Source organism: Colletotrichum tamarilloi (assembly GCF_030869305.1).
Source record: "Colletotrichum tamarilloi strain Tom-12 chromosome Unknown Scaffold_123.1, whole genome shotgun sequence".
Classification (NCBI taxonomy): domain Eukaryota; kingdom Fungi; phylum Ascomycota; class Sordariomycetes; order Glomerellales; family Glomerellaceae; genus Colletotrichum; species Colletotrichum tamarilloi.
Window position 1 is genome coordinate 12,771 of NW_026849506.1, and position 16,805 is coordinate 29,575.

General features: G+C 40.5%; 4 protein-coding genes across 4 annotated transcripts; 2 read left to right on the forward strand and 2 right to left on the reverse strand.

Moving 5' to 3' along the window:
* Positions 1 to 1,839: 1,839 nt before the first annotated feature.
* On the reverse strand, positions 1,840 to 1,998 carry CTAM01_14444 (uncharacterized protein; the record flags this gene model as incomplete). Its single annotated transcript, XM_060530444.1, has 1 exon — positions 1,840 to 1,998. A coding segment is annotated over one exon (159 nt), but the record flags the coding sequence as incomplete, so codon positions are not given.
* A 5,227-nt stretch (positions 1,999 to 7,225) lies between these two features.
* CTAM01_14445 (rhamnogalacturonase) lies at positions 7,226 to 8,912 on the forward strand (the record flags this gene model as incomplete). Its single annotated transcript, XM_060530445.1, has 2 exons — positions 7,226 to 8,824; positions 8,883 to 8,912. The coding sequence occupies 2 exons, from the start codon at positions 7,226 to 7,228 to the stop codon at positions 8,910 to 8,912; spliced, it is 1,629 nt and encodes a 542-aa protein (XP_060374952.1).
* A 477-nt stretch (positions 8,913 to 9,389) lies between these two features.
* Positions 9,390 to 9,527, reverse strand: CTAM01_14446 (uncharacterized protein; the record flags this gene model as incomplete). The annotated part of the gene is made up of 1 exon (XM_060530446.1): positions 9,390 to 9,527. The coding sequence occupies one exon, from the start codon at positions 9,525 to 9,527 to the stop codon at positions 9,390 to 9,392; it is 138 nt and encodes a 45-aa protein (XP_060374953.1).
* Positions 9,528 to 11,092: 1,565 nt separating this feature from the next.
* On the forward strand, positions 11,093 to 16,409 carry CTAM01_14447 (uncharacterized protein; the record flags this gene model as incomplete). The annotated part of the gene is made up of 12 exons (XM_060530447.1): positions 11,093 to 11,670; positions 11,730 to 12,356; positions 12,408 to 12,694; positions 12,756 to 13,530; positions 14,575 to 14,898; positions 14,950 to 15,033; positions 15,084 to 15,209; positions 15,258 to 15,687; positions 15,750 to 15,887; positions 15,951 to 16,109; positions 16,168 to 16,264; positions 16,318 to 16,409. The coding sequence occupies 12 exons, from the start codon at positions 11,093 to 11,095 to the stop codon at positions 16,407 to 16,409; spliced, it is 3,717 nt and encodes a 1,238-aa protein (XP_060374954.1).
* Positions 16,410 to 16,805: the final 396 nt, after the last annotated feature.

Sequence of the window (16,805 nt, forward strand, 5' to 3'; positions counted from 1 at the left end):
ATAATTTAAATATTTTAATAATCGTACTTTCTAAGTACTTACTAACTATTTTTTTTAGTAAGTAAGCTAGGATTTTTTTATAAGCCCTATAGCTAATTAAGTATAAGCCTAAATAATATTACAGCTCTAAATTTCGTATCCCTTTTTCTATAACAATATTATTAATACTATTATTAATTATTAACTATAGCGCTATACTATAAGTAATTAAGTAAATAGCGTTACTTTTTTAATATCGCCGTACCCTTAAATTATATACCTAAATTTCTTATATAGTTAGGGTGTTTTTTTTCTTTTAATTTTACGTACTATTCGTAATTTAAATATATAAAGACTTTTATATTTCTCGGGGTTATAAAAGATAAATTAATAAACCCCTCGATTATATAGAATATTTATTTTAATAAAATCTAATCCCTTATGTAGCTTTTTAATAATTATAATAATACCTTCTTTACGTAATTTAATTATTAGCTCGAAATCGGTTTTCTTTTTTACTATATAAAAAGTATTAATTACTTTATTATTAATAATAAATTACTATATTAAGGCTTACTATTATAATCTTCTACGACGTCTTATTAATAATATTAGTACCCTTTTAATAATTTCCTCTTCCTCGTTATTTATTAATATTACTATAACGATTTTATTAAAGATAATTTCCTATATTTCTATTACTAATTATATAGTTTCCTCTAGCTCTTTTTTTTTTTATAAACTAAAAATTACCTTAATAAGATTTATATAATATAGTCTAATTATAATAATTAATATTTCGAATAATTAGTTACGATTTTTTATAATTACGTAAAAGCGCTCGTTAATAAAAATTAATTTATATAACTTAGCTTATTACTAAGTAATTTCGTACTAAATTTATATATTTAAATTTAGAAATATATCTAAATTAGCCCCTATATTAAGCTTATTATATATAATAATTACCTTATTAACTTACCTTCTTATACTTACCTTACGTAGCGCTTATATTACTTTTTTAAATACTTAAGCTTATTAATTTATGTTTAGTAACGGTAATAAAGCTAAAATCATCCTTAAGTATACTTTAAATATTAATAGTATTAATATAAGACCGTTAAGTCCTATAGTATTATTATAGTATTTAAATACTATTTAGAAATATTTATCGTTAGTATAATCGGGATTTTCCTTTTTAATAATCCTAAACGCCCTTTTTAACTATTAATATACTTTTTTTATTTTTTTAATATTATAATACGCTTCTATAAATACGATTTTTAATTATATACTATAAGCTATTATATTTTCCTTAAATTCTATTAATTTAAAACTCGTATTAGTATTAGTTTTAATACTATTTAATAATCCTTAATATATATCGATCTAGCTTTTTTATAGGGCTATTTATACTATTTTTATTTATAAATCCTAGAGGAATTACCCTATTTAAAATAATATAGCCTCGTCGATTATATATAAGACCGGTTAACTATTTAAATAAAAAATATTAATAACGATTTCTTAATTAAAATTAAACTTATTATATAATTTAAATTTAAATTTATATAAGCTCTGCGTATTTATTTAGTATTAGTAATATATTTTTATTAACTACTCTAATACCCCTATTTTAATATCCTTATTACCTAATTATTTTAAAACGTTATATAACCTCGTAACTAATAAGTACCTAAATTTTTAATATAATTATTTAAACTTATTTTCCATTAGGTAATTAACTAACTTTGTATTATTAATAAGCTTTATAAATACGTATCCCTATTATTGTTTAACTATTTTAAAGTACTTATTACTAGAGATTCTATTCCTTATATTATTAAATATAATACTTAGTTAATTTATATTTTTTAAATATAAGAGAAATAGGGTATTAACGAATAGAATATAAAAAATTATCGTTCTAAAATACGTCTTTATTTTTATTATACTTAAAGTAACGATTTCTTTACCTAAACTAAAGCTAATTCTTATAATACTTATTATTAATATATTAAATATTATTAATACAATTTTCTATAATACTTAGAATTACCCCTTTCTTTTTATTAACTATTATAATACTTTAGTATTTAGAATAATCTTATAAAAATTATTTAAGCCGTACTTTTTACTTATATAAAATACTTATACGGGCTTAGTATTTAAATAATCTAAATAATATAAAAAGGACCCCTTTAGCTACTCTTAAAATTACTTAGTATTATTTTTCTTTTTTAATATTAATAAAAATAATATTTTCTCTTTAAGTATTAAAAAAATAAAATTCTATACTATTAAATTCGTTTTTTTATTTACCTCTATATTTATTATTTAAAAAACCTTCCCTTATTATTTATAAATAAAAGCTTACTTATTAAGAGCTTTTATTATTTTTTATTTATTTAGTCTTATATATCCTCTAGAAGTTAATAATATAAAAAATAAGTAGTTAATATTATTAATTTTATTATAATTTAATTTATTAATATAAGGGGCGAGATCTTCTTTATTTTTTAAATTTCTTAAGAAAAGTAAATACTCTAGGTTACTATTTTAATTACTATTATTAAGTTCTATACCCCTAAATCTATTTTTATATATAATAAAAAATTAGCTAAATTAATAAGGGCTAGTTTTATTATTTATTACCCTTAATTTTTTATACTATTTATATAATTTAGTACGCTCTTTTTTAGAGTAATTACTTAACTAATATTTATCTTTTTTATAAATAAAGTATTATTTTTTTTATTACCTTACTTATAAGTTAAATCTTTACTTATTTAATAAATCTAGGCCTTTTTATTAACGATTATTATACCTAATCTCTTTTTTTTTTTATTATATATTTAGTTAATTTAATATTATTAATAAGGGCCGTTATACTTTTAGAAATAGGTTTAGTATAGTATTTTTATTTTAATATTAAAACTAAATTTTAGCCTCGAGTAAAGTATCTTATAGTTTCTAAATACTTAGTATAAAGTTATTTTTATTTTTAATATATACTAAACTATAATATAAAAATATCTAACTTTTTACTTGTTAATCCCCTTATTTAGTTAGGTTTTTATTAGCTTATTAATTTAATTAATAAGTTCTTTTAAAATTTTTATTTATAATTTTCTTTTTATTATTCTAACTATAAATATAAAAGAAATTATTTATAGTTTAGATAGAAGCTTTAGATTCTTATTATAAGTCTTAAAGCGGCTTTAAATTATATTAATAATATTAAAAAAGTCGTTCTAATTAGAATTACGTACTACTTCGTAATAATAATTAGAGGATTTACTTATAAATATAATATTAATTACTAAATAATATTAATATTCCCTAATCCTAACTTTTTTATAATAATTATAAAATATTATTAAGGTTTTTTATAAGACCTCGTACTTCCCCCTAGAGTATAATTTTTTTTTAAAAAGATCTTTTTAAAATCTATAAATTACTTCGTATTTATTACTATATTTTTAATATTTATATATAATTCTTATATTATTACGTACTATTAGTAACTTCGGGTCGTTTACTTTTTTTTTATTAGCTAATTAGTACCGAATTTCGTATTAATAATAGTAACGAGCTATAAATTAAAATAAATAGAATTATTAATTATTATACGTCTAGTATTATATTTTACTTTTATATATCCTTTTATAAAAATAAATTACTATTAGTAATTATAAAAAGGAAAACTAGGTCGTTTACTCTTTTTCTAAATTCGTTAAAATAATTATATACTTTATTAATCTATACCTAGTTCTATAGTACGAATTCCTCTTTTATAATCGTTATTACTAAAATTTCGTATAGTTTTTATAATTATAATTACATTAATAATACCCCTTATTTATAAAAAAATTTATTAACTACTTTTATAATTCCTAAACTTATACTTATAAACTATTTATTTAGCTAGTAACTAAAGTTATTTATGATTTTATAAAATAGGGGTTACCCCTATAACCCCTTTTTTTTATAAACCTTAGTTAAATAGATTAATACTACGTTAATTTACTTATTATTAAGCTAATTTACAATTTTATATATTTACGTCCCTTAATAGTCTAGGTTAATATTTACTTATTTATAAGGGATTAGGATTCTATTTAAGATTAGGTTTTTTCTTCTTTTTTCTTACCCTAACTTACTAAGGGTCGTACTCTAGTTTATATTTATATTAATAATTATTAATATATTTAATTTTAATAAGAATATATTTAATTTATATATTAGTTATAATAAATCTATATTTTTACTACTTAACGAATTTATTAAAATTTAAATAATTCCTACTTCTTTTTACTATCTCGCTATTATTCTCGTTTTTATTATTTTTAGTAATTATTATTACTTTTTTAAATTACTAACTATCGTACTTATTAAGATCCTCTTTTTTATTTAATATAAAAAAATAAGCTTTAATAACTCTTTTTTTAATAATAGTAATAAACGTTTATATTATTATAAAAAAACGTAATAATTAGTCTTAGGATTTTTATTAATTATTAATTTTTATTATTCTTTATATTTCTAACCTCTTAAGCCTTATACTCTTTATAATTTTTAAATTATTTATTTTTTTAATTTACCTCTTTTAGGGTAATATTCTAAAAAAATAGTTAGAAATAAATACTAAGTAGTTTATAAAGGAGCTAAATAAGCTATTAAGAGTTAAATAGGCTATTAAGTACGGTTAATAAAGTTAAGCTCTTTTTTTTATAAAATCGAGGATTTAAAAAACTTATTAAAAATACTTATTACTTCGTTACTTATACTAAGTAAGGTTAATTATTTTAAAAGTCTTTTTTTTTATAGCTTTTTAGTATTTTATTTTATATTTTTTAAGTAGTTTTTTTCGTAACTTAATTATTATTAAATAATTATTACTTATTAATAATCCCTTTTATTATTTAATTAATTTTTTAAAATTAATAATTTTATACTAAGAGCTTAGTATAAAAAAAGAGCTTTTTAATAACCCTTTAAAAAATTCTTTTTTTTTTTTTAAAACTATATTTTTTTAACCTTTTTTTAAGTTAATTATAACTTTAATAAGAGGTTATAAAACTATTTTAAAATAGTTACTTTTTTTTTAAGTTAATTTTTAAGATTTATAATATTTTTAATTTAATATTATTAAAACTTTTAAATCTCTTTTTTTTTTATTAAACCGTTTTTTATATTATATTCCTAAATAATATTTAAGAAGTAGTTAAGGGGGCTACGAAGAGATCGTTTAAATCGTAAATTTTAAAGTTATATTTATAAAATCTTCGAAATATTAAGCTTTTTTATATATTATAAATCTCTTAGCTTAATAACTCCTATATAAGTTCTTATTATATTTATTAAAAATATTTACGTTTAGAAATCCTTTTTTTTAATTACGTAATATTTTTTTATATTATATTATTAAGCTTATTTATTATATTAACTAATTAAGTAAGTAGTTACTACGTAAGTATTTTTTTTTACTAATTTAGCTAGTTAATTTCTAATTACGGGCCGGCTATAAAATAGTTATTTAGTAAAAAAGCTATTTAAAATAATAGTAAAAAACTAGTTATTTAAGTAGTTCTATTAATTAACGTAATTTAATATAATAAACGTCGACTTTTTATAAATAGTAAAAGGCTATAATTACTTAATTCCGTATAATATTTAAAAATCGCCTCCTTTTTTATTTATTTTTATAAAATTAATTAATACGAATTTCCTATTTTATATAATATTAAAAAGTTATTTTTTTTATATAATAAGATATTTTACTAATTTATAATAATAAAATTTAATTACTAATTAATATTAATATTTTTATTATAAAGTAGTTAGTTCGAATTTTAAGTTAATAAAGAGATTAATTAAACTATATAAATTTCTATATAAGTATAAAAAGGAGGTTCTAACTATAGGTTAGGCTAGCTATAATAATTATAAATAGGGCCCCTAATTAGCCCCTGCGTAGTTGGCCGTATGCCGCGGTCGAATTGGACTTCTAATCCAACACTCCGCAATTCATCTGCCGTCTCTGCAGCACCGAGTCAAGAGCTTACTACGTAGCTGCACGTTGTGCCGGTGCGAATCTGGGGTAGACCGTAGAATGCCCCGAGATTCCGGGACTTACAGCGCCTTGCCCGCCGCTGGTTCGTCTGGTCTTATGCTTTCATGTCCATGGCGAACGCTACAGTATGCAACAGGCCTGCCGTTCGTCTGAACATTCTTCCTCATTCCTGGCTCACTCGGGCATATTGCAGCGGACTGCCCCCGGCAATGTCTCCTTTTGTCCTGCGGACCAATTTCACCGTCAGCCCTTCATCTCCTCAACTGTTCATCCCCTCACCTTGACAATAAAGATGACCGAGGGGACAATCCGCCGACAGCCCGTCAGAGGAGCACTTCCTGCGTTCTCCAAACAACGGCAGGGTGTTAGCACCAAAGTAAAGTACCTTAAGCTAAAGTCCCCTCGGTTGAATTGTCTGCCTTTAGATTCAGCAAGCTTCCTTGAGCTTTGGAGTGGTTATGAACTTCCCCGCAATCATCACTCTCCGTGCCATCATTGTTGCGAGCGCGAGCAGCTAGGAGTCGCAAATGCCACTGTAACCTCGAATGCTTATTTCCCAGATCCGCCGTCCAATCGAGCAAAGATCAGAGACAACGTTCTTATGTAAATCCTACGGCACACAGCTACAGCGGGTTCCTGCCAAGTCGTCCCCAATTCCCATCAATCATGCCTTTTCCCTGCTCTTCCTCCACCCGTCCGGAGCGGGACTTGGGCAAACCCTGGTTTCTCGAGCCCTGTCCCTCACCCTTTCCGCTTCACCCTTCGTGATCTATCTCGCGCAGCCACGGCGAGGAAGCCCTGGTCGCCGGCCCATGAAACAATCATTCCGCCAATCAACAAGCTGTTGCAATTTATCACGAGCCCTTGCGAGAGGTAACCTCTCCGGCGGACGCCCGCTCTTGGAAGTTGGAATCCCGCGAAAGAGACCAAGGGGCCTTCAGCACTGAGCATGGCGAGGAATTGTCCCGGCCTCCCAAGATGTGCGCTGGCCGGGTGCCAAGCGCCAAGTCCAGACGAACTGTTCTTGACTTTATAACAAAGTCGATCGCCCTCGTTCTAGAAACCCAGGAGGAGGAGGCTCTCTTGTCCTATGACTGCTTGACCTTATTCCAACTTCGCCCTCTCACTCTCTCTAGTTCGCCAGGCAAGGGCAGCCCCTTTACAGCCAAAATGGCGTTGAACACTCTTCTTCAGGTCTTCTTCTTCACCATCCTTTCCTTCGCCTCCTCTGCTTTGGCCGCCTTCGGCGTTACCACCTCGGGTAGCAACTTCGTTGTCGATGCCGGCTCATCCAACACTCTCGTCTTCCAAGTTTCCAAGTCCAGCTGTGACATCAACTCCATCAAGTACCGTGGCAACGAGCTCCAGTATGCCAGCAAGGGCAGCCACATCAGCTCTGGTCTCGGAACCGCCACCGTCGAGGCCACCACTATCACGGCCAGCACCGGTAAGGTCATCAAGGTGACCTGCACTACCTCGACTCTTACACACTACCTCATTGTCAAGGAGGGTGAGGCCAACATTTACATGGCGACCTACATCACCGCAGAGCCAGACATTGGTGAGCTCCGCTGGATCTCGCGTCTGAACAAGGACACCCTCCCCAGCGAATACCCCTTCGGCGTTGTTTCCACCACCGCCGGCTCTAGCTCCACCGTCGAGGGCTCCGATGTCTTCGTCGTCAGCGGCCAGACCCGATCCAAGTTCTACTCCAGCGAGCGCTTCATCGATGACAAGGTCCGCTGTGTCTACGGTACCAGCCCCGAGGAAATCCACGTCTGCGTCTCCGTCGAGCCCAAGACTGGTTTCGAGCTCTCCTCCGGCGGCCCCTTCTTCCGCGACATCAACACCAACAACGCTGGTGACTCTACCAACCTGTACAACTACATGAACAGCAACCACGCCCAGACCGAGGCCTACCGTATGGGTCTGCACGGCCCTTACGTCCAGTCCTTCTCCCGCTCCGGCATCCCCAAGAACACCGACTTCAACTACGACTTCTTCAGCGAGCTCAGCCTCAAGGGTTACATCGCTGCCTCTGGCCGCGGCACCGTCTCCGGCACCGCCTCCGGCATCACCGGCAGCTTCCAGCGTGTTGTCCACTGGTACAACGCCAACGCCCAGTACTGGACCTACGCCTCGTCCACCGGCGCCTTTACCTCCCCTCTGATGAAGCCCGGCACCTACACCATGGTCCTCTACCAGACCGAGTTCAAGGTGGCCACCAGCTCCGTCACCGTCTCCGCTGGAAAGACTACCACTGCCAACATCGCCAGCACCCTCGCTGCCCGCACCACCCTTTGGAAGATTGGCGAGTACGACGGCCAGCCTACCGGCTTCCGCAACGCCGACAAGCAGCTCCGCATGCACCCCTCTGACAGCCGCATGAGCAGCTGGGGTCCTCTCACCTACACCGTCGGCACATCTGCCGTCAGCGACTTCCCCATGGCAATCTTCACCGCCGTCAACAACCCCGTCACCATCAAGTTCAACCTCGCTTCCGCCCCTGGCGCTGCCACCCTCCGCATCGCCACCACCCTTGCCTTTGCCAGTGGCCGCCCCCAGGCCAAGGTGAACAGCTGGACCGGCCCGGCCCCTGCTGCGCCCACCAAGATTGACTCTCGTGGCGTTACTCGTGGTGCGTACCGCGGCCTCGGCGAGGTCTACGACGTCAGCATCCCTGCCGGCACCCTCGTTTCAGGAGCCAACACCATCACCATCAATGTCATCTCCGGCAGCAGTGGTGACACTTATCTGAGCCCCAGCGTCGTAAGTTTTAACTATAGATCATTTGAATTATAAGTATCTATGCTAACTCATGTCCTAGATCTTCGACACCGTTGAGCTCTTCCAGTAAACGCATGCTGGTTCACATCCGGTATCAAATGCCTACATGTTCCTGCTCGAGATACAGCAGAGTAGGCATTGCATCTGAGATGGAGTTGAGATGCGTAAACAAACACTTCCTTTGAGTCTTCACTGTATATATTGGACCTGTGGTCAACAGCACATATGCTTTCATCGTACATAATTCTGCGAATAGCAGTCTACATACCCGGGTGAGGTGGCCTGCCATCTCACTAGTCAAGATAACTATTCTATCGTCTTGCCATGCATCGAGAGCCTTCATTGCGTCTCCGAGGTGACACAGCAAAGAATACAACAAGCCCAACGCTCCGATATTTCCGTTACCATTCGCTTAGGCGCGGGAATCATCCTCTTTTGACCCTCCACGCCTTTGTACATGCATTGCAATCGAGATGCTTGTTGGGGCGACCAAGTGAGCGAGCAGTAATGCAGTATCGTACAATTGCTCGACTTCCTTCACTCGTTTTCATTTATTGGCTATCCGTGGCCGCTGCTTCGCTTGATGTAATAGGCTGTCGAGGTCTGATTGCATGAGGTCGTTGTAAGTCGTGCGGGGAGTGCCGGTTCTTTGGCTCAATTGTGTCCAGGAAGATGACTCGACCATGAAACGATCGACACTATAGGGAGCGGCACGGGAAGATCTGTCGATATTGCATTGTCAGTGCGGTTGCTCAAAGGCAGAAAATTGATATGTTTCATACCCGGTGGGATACTCTACTAGGCTCTGGCTTGAGCTGGCTTTAGAGTGTGACATATTCGTTAGACTATTTTCCTCGAGAGTTTCAAGGTTTGCGCTCGGTTCGGATCGACTCTGGGGTAGCGGTCGGCCAATTTTGGAGAGAAAAGTACAGGTCTCGGTTTGGTCACGATGCAATTGGCTTTGGTGGTTAGGTTGAGAATTATCCGCAGTTGGATTCGCGATTACGCCTTCCTAACGCTTGCGAATTGAAGGACCAATGTTGCCCTCGTTACTGCCATGACCTTCATCTTACCATCCCGCTCTTATAATACCACCATGATGAATTCGTGAGGCTCAATTGCAGGCTCAATTCCATACCTAAAGACCAAGGGAGGATCGAAGGAGGTTGAATTAGCATCTTCTCGACATTGGCTCCGCTTCTGACATTGAGTAGACGATACACTCCGCCTGCGCAATGGACCAGTTGTTGCCATTATCCAATGGCAGGGCAAATTCGAAGGACCGGCGGCCGGCCTGCGACGGGGCAACCAGAGAACCCTGGCCGATCTAATCTCAACTGAAGCTGGAACGCTTCAGGTCCAGACGATTGTCGACATCCACCAAGTCGCGATGGCGTGCATTAATGGAGTCGCAATGTTGGACAGACGCGATCCTCATAGGGCTGATTGCCAGTTCTGGCAGTCGAACAGGCGCACTGACGGTGCCAGTGCTGGGATATATCGGACGCCTGGGTCGGCGCCCTGAGACGAAGCTTGCTGATCTCGTTCGTAGCTGTTAGGGAAATACCAAGTTTCATGGGACCTTCATGAGCGAGACTGAGCTAATTATAAGTATATCCCTAACAGGCCACACTGGCAGAAACATTGTTTCTGCCTGCCCGCCACTGTCAGAGAAGCAGAACGGCATCTGCCACAAGCAAATCAGAGGTCCAGTTCTTCTAAAGGGGGTATGCTGGCCTGCAGCAAGCTGCGCGCCAGAAATAGGGGAGGCATCCTCGTCCGTCACGCCCGCATTGTCCAATGATAGAAACTTGTTTCTTGCGCCAACGACGGTCGTGGTCATGATCCAATCACAGCCTCCAGCTGAGCCCACCCTTGTTATGCTGAGATGGTTCGCATTCTAAGTACTCCGCATAGTTTGGGGGGCTGAGTCTGGAGGCAACAGCATGACCGAGGGGGAATTACCCTTCTTCGAGTGTCGCATCCCAAGACTCGATTCCATTCGCTTTTCTGTCTTCTTTCATCACTCTCGTTAATCATTTTCAGTGTCTTGTTCTCATCGCCATCATAACGACAAGTGACGGACGGGTTTCGAGAAGGGATTTCTTGAGCAAGGGCAGCCGGAGAACTGAATGTCAAGGCCAACCCAGTAAATCGGGTACAAGTGTCATTCCGGGCTCAGCTTTCGCTGAAGACGCGTCAGCATTTCAGAAGCAGCGACTTCGAGCAGATAAAAGAGTATCAGTCACGATGAGCGACGAGCAGTCGTTCACGGTCGAGATCCCGATCCGACCTCGGGAGCCACGTCACCGGGATTCAACCTTTGCCTCGCATGCCAAAATCGAGGAAGTAGTTCACTCACCACCATTTGAACACCACTTTCGCCTGTCGCAACCTGTGCACCACCAGCAAAAATGTCCCGAGGGCCTGAAGATCATCTCAGGCGTCTATGGGAAGACATTTCGTGACCGGTCGCCGACCTCATCGACCATGAGCTCGACTCATGTCCCCGACTCAGCGACGACCTGTTCAATGCCCATGTCCCCCACCTCATCGACCTTTACAAGGGCTACGACTCCTGATATTGATGGCCCTGAGCGCCTACCAACACCGTTTCTTGCGTCGCGGTCCGGTACGAGCGGACATCGTTACAGAGAATCATGCGACTCGGGATCGACGTTTGTGGACTCCATCATGGGCGAGAGGTTTCCGGCGTATCCGGAATCCATCGGCGCGGGTCACAAGGAGGATCCACTGCCGCGGATGGACATCATCGAGCCGGATGAAGACGAGCAAACTGACTTGCCTCACACGGCGGGCACCCCAAGGTAATTCTTGATCCGTGAGAGCGGTGCTATTCCACATGCGATGCTTATGCCAAGGATAGGCCGCCGTCGCCGGACGAAACGCCCGAGTCACCCCGCGAAGAGCGGGTGCCACCCCGGCCCCTCAATGAGAGGATGAGCTTCGACTCCGGCTCCGATCGTCTCTCGCGTGCATGGGAACCCATCACCCCAACACCCATTGACTTCTCTAACGAAGAAGCCGATGCAGTTCTCGACTATGTCTTGCAAGTCACTTACGGTGTGGAGCTGGAAGAGGTTACCATGCCACCTGCCTTCCTCCGCCATTTCGTCTTCAGATTTATCCAAGACATTGGGAGATTTGCTTTCAATGGATTCCCCGCCGGAACACAACTAACCCACACTCAATCCACGTCGTCTAATGGTTCCTTGCCTCTAGCTCGGAGATCAGGGTCAGGTCGAGGGTCCCAAAACGGCAAGCGCAAGAAGGGCGACACCGGCCGTGCAGATGGGGATGATGATGGCGATGACTTGACGGATGACGATGGAGACTCAAGCGTGCCGTTCAAGAGGGCCAGACAAACACCACGAGAGGCAGAGGGAGATCTTCGACTGAGCTGTCCGTTTCGCAAGAGGAACCCGCATAGGTTCAACGTGAGAGAGCACCATTCGTGTGCAATGACTTACTTCCCCAAGTTTGCCGAGCTGAGGTGAGTACCCGACACTTGGAAGCTCACGAGCTGTGCTCTGACGCTTGCTAGGCAACACATCGTCAAGCAACATAAGCGCAATGACCCTTCATCCTTCATGTGCGACCGCTGCAACCGAGACTTCCCCAGCAAGAAGGATCTCAGGGATCACCAGCGTCTACCAAAGGAGCAGATGTGTGACGTTTCCGACCACGACCCAGAGTCCGGCATCGACGGCCCTACAATGACGAAGCTTCTCAGTAGGAAGCGAGCCAGTGGCATGAGCACTGAGGTTCAATGGAAGGAGATCTGGAACCTGTTGTTCCCTGACGACGATGACTACAGGGTTCAACCTTTCGGTATGCCATATACTCCCGTCCAACACAGTTTTTCCAACCCCAAGGTACTAACGCCGACTAGAATTCTGCCCCGTTATCGAGCATTTTGAACTGCAGAACCAGTTCATGAACAGTCTGAAAGATGTCGAGGATAGCCTGCGAAACAAGGGCATGACTCCCCAAGCGTTGGAGACCATCGGGAACATCTATCGCAATCAGTTCATCCAGGTTATTGAACAGTGCATCGCCAACGCACAGAAAATGCCCTATTCGAACCGAAGCAATCGAAAGAATGAGCCATCACCGTCCCGCCTCCTGGCCCCACGCCACTTGACTCGCACTGTCCCTCGTCCAGACTCGGGTGTAGACGTTGACGAGGGTTCGGAAGATAGCCAGTCTGTCGCCATCTTCCCTGGAGGCGGGTTCGACGGGCAGGGTATGCTCGCCCACTCCGACAGTGTTCGAACAGTCAGAAGGGCGTCATCAACCCCGGAAGAGTTCAGAGGCTCTGCCCCGCCAAGGACGCTGCAGCCCCTAATAGAACAGCTGCCCGCATCCGACTTTGGCCTCGGAGGCTCTCCCCCACTGCAGAAGCAGTCACATTCGCAGCAGCAATTGTCTCAGCAGCCGCCAATGTTCGACCAACAGGCGGAACTCATGCCAATGGCAAATGGGATGACGCCGGAGATGGCCGCTCAACTCTGGGGCTACCATGATGGCACCATGGTGCCGACGTCAGGGCCATCACCCAGCAATATGAGCATATATGCGCCAGTGATTGACGCCAATGGGCAGCCCCAATTCCTCGACTGGAACTCGGGACTGCAGGATCATAATGGGATGTACGACTTCTCGGGGTATGTGCCTCGATAGAGTGTGTGTTTGTAAGGAGGAAAAGCCTCGTTGTAAAATTAATGTATGAATGATGGATACGCTATAAGCGGCCATGCGCCGTCATGACTTCAGATGAGGACCGCTGTTGAGGCAACAGCTGGCTGTAACATCGGTGGCGGTACATAATCTTGAGGCCTCAGGTGGTTTACACCTGATTCAAAGAGTTATGTTTGAGATCGGCAACACGCTCAGGTCAGAATCACCAAGTAGATGATAATGTAGTAGACTTTTCGCTTTCATTATCATGGCGCATAGAGTGTGCGGCTACGCTCTACCTCCAAGAGCGGATATTGATCAGCTGAAGAGGAGCAGCTTCCCCATGGGTTGGTGGTCTCAACCGTCCCCAAGTGTTCGTTGATTCAACTTATGCTCTCTATGTCAAACGAAATCACAGCACTTGTGCTGATCAGGACTATTCTTCAGGAAACTCACCGAGTACTCAAGCAGCACAAAACATTGTCTTTTGAATGGTAAAAGTAAGTTAGCGGTGGTGCATGAAGGTGTCTTACATAATCACGAGATGATCCAACCTGTCTCGGCCAAGCGACCCCGCGATTCACCTTGGAATTGCATAATGTCTCAAGTAGCCGTCCAACTACATCTCCCCGCTTCCAATTGTGTTGAAACTACATTGCAGTTTGTCAGTAAAGGCCTTCCTCAATACTGACAAGCCATCGATAACAACTCCTTGCCGCAAGGCGCACCTCCGGCCTGCTGTGCCCATCCGCCGCTTACCCCTCTAACCGCGCCTTCAAAGTTTACGCCCATCGATATGGCCTGGCTTAGTGCTTCATTACGCGCTGGCGAGTCGCGTCTCTATTTTCTCTGCATCTTTCTCGGCATTGGCGCATCTGTCTGGGGGTAAGTTCGTCCTCCACTCCACCTAGCCGACTAAATATGGCGAGCCATCGAAGACACGACATGTCGTTGGGTTTTGATAAGAGAACCGGGGCCCTAAGCCATCTGGTGGTTCCAAGAGCTTAGCGGATCCTAATTACTCAATACAGATACAACATTGGCATACTGTCTTCAGTGATAGTCAGTTCAGGCTGGCGCGAAGCTCAACATCAGCCAACACGCGCTTTAATCGGAACCGTAGTCAGCATCTACTACACTGGAACCTTCATCAGCTATCTCTGCATTTCCCATCCGATTACTGACTGGCTTGGTCGTCGGTATGCCGCCTTGTCGGGAACAGCTTTCGTTTGCCTTGGCGCCATATTGCAAGCCACAAGTGGTGGCGATACAGCTCGCGGCACCATGCTCGCTGGAAGACTCATCAGTGGCGTTGGAGTTGCCGTCGTGTCTACTTCAGTGCCGTTATACCAAGCGTGAGACGTTCTAAGTTCATTTCAATGCGTAGGCGCTGATCGGGTTTCTAGTGAGATATCGCCAGCACACAAGCGCGGCTATTTTGTAACGTTGAACCACGTCGGCTTCATCGCTGGCATAGCGCTGGGTTTCTGGTAAATTAAGACAATGTTGCCTCCATCTGAGAAACCTCTAACAATGACAGGGTTGGATATTTCATGAGATTTTGGTCCTCCGATGCAGGCCTTTTCTATGGCTGGAGACTGACTATCCTCTTGGAGATAATCCCCGCAATGATCTTTGGGCTTGGGTTGCCTTGGGTCCCCGAAACGTCAGTACTCCAATCCAAAGAAGACCGTTTGTACTAACACTGAAAAAGTCCCCGTTGGCTCGTCGAACATGGAAGGAAAGACCAGGCACGCTCGACCCTTCGCTGGCTCCGCGAAGGAAGTTTCGACGACGACGAAATTGAGCATGAATTCTCAGCCATCATCAAGAGCGTCGACGAGTACCATCAATCCGGCAGCAACTGGCTTTCTTTATTCCGACAAAAGCCACTGTTTAATCGTCTCTGGCGAGCGACCCTGCTACAATTCATGGCCTCAAGTTGTGGTGCTACTGCTATTAAATACTTCCTCCCATGGCTATTGGAGCAACATGGCATATTCTCCCATACTGCGTTGCTAATCAGCGCTACCGAATCAACGGTCAAGATAGGTTTCACGGTTCTCGAGATGTTTATCATTGATCGGTTTGGACGGAGGAAATGCCTCGTTGCTGGTTGCATCATCATGGCTTTCTCACTGCTGGTAGGTGAAAGGTTACGGGAACCCATGTGCAAGGACTGCAATTGCTGACAAGCTTCTCTCAGATCAATGGAGCCGTGCCTCTTCTAGACCCTCAGCGTAAAAGCCCAGCCACCGATATAATCTGCGTAGCCTTCATCTTTGTATATGTCATTGGCTTCTCTCTGGGATTTGGGCCAACGGCATGGGTATACAACACAGAGGTACCCCTCGATGATGCCCTCTTCCGTGCCTTGAGACAACCACTGACCTCGACATGACTATAGATCTTTCCCACCTCGGTACGAGCACGAGGCTTGAATTTCGCCTCCGCTGGTGCCTCTGTCGGTTCTTCTATCGTCACCATGGTGTGGTCCGCGGGCATCGGATATATGGGTAGTAACATCTACTTCATATTCATGGTCGTGAACATTATCTGCATTCCGGTATGAAAACCTCGGACTTATTGCCTATGAAATCCCTAAACGCTAATCAGTGCTATAGGCCATATATGCGTTCTTTCCCGAAACCAAGGGTCGGGAGCTGGAGGACATGGACGCGCTCTTCGGTGCCATTGAAACAAGACGGAGTGATTTCGATAGTAGGTCGAAGCCCCCTGTCTTCCATCACACTGATTTCCTGACCAATTGATAGATCTCTCTGAACATCTCTTGCAAGATGATGCTCCTTTCCGCGATTCCGTAGAATCGGCGACTGGTATAAACAGAGAGCAGGATCGTGATTAAACTCAGACAACGATCTTGTCCCCGGATGACGAGACACTGCCTATGGTCTTCCTTGTCATGCGAGTTTTGCATCAAGAAACGTTGATCACGAGACATTCATTCTTGGTCCATGCTCACTCAATTTAAATCAAGATAAATAAAATGCATATCAACTAGCCGCACCAGCTGGAACCTATGTGGCACTGTCGCAATCGTATCTCTTGTTTCAAGTATGCTGATGGGCTACTCCGTTGAAGGCTATATAATTGGGTACATCGTATGCCAGACTAGGAATTCATCTTTTTATCCAGGCAGCCCCCTATGGAGATTCAGGCTAATTATGAGAACAATGTATGATAACTTGGCGATGGTCATCTCATTACTACGCCTCTTCGGCTGCGTGTGGTGGATGATACG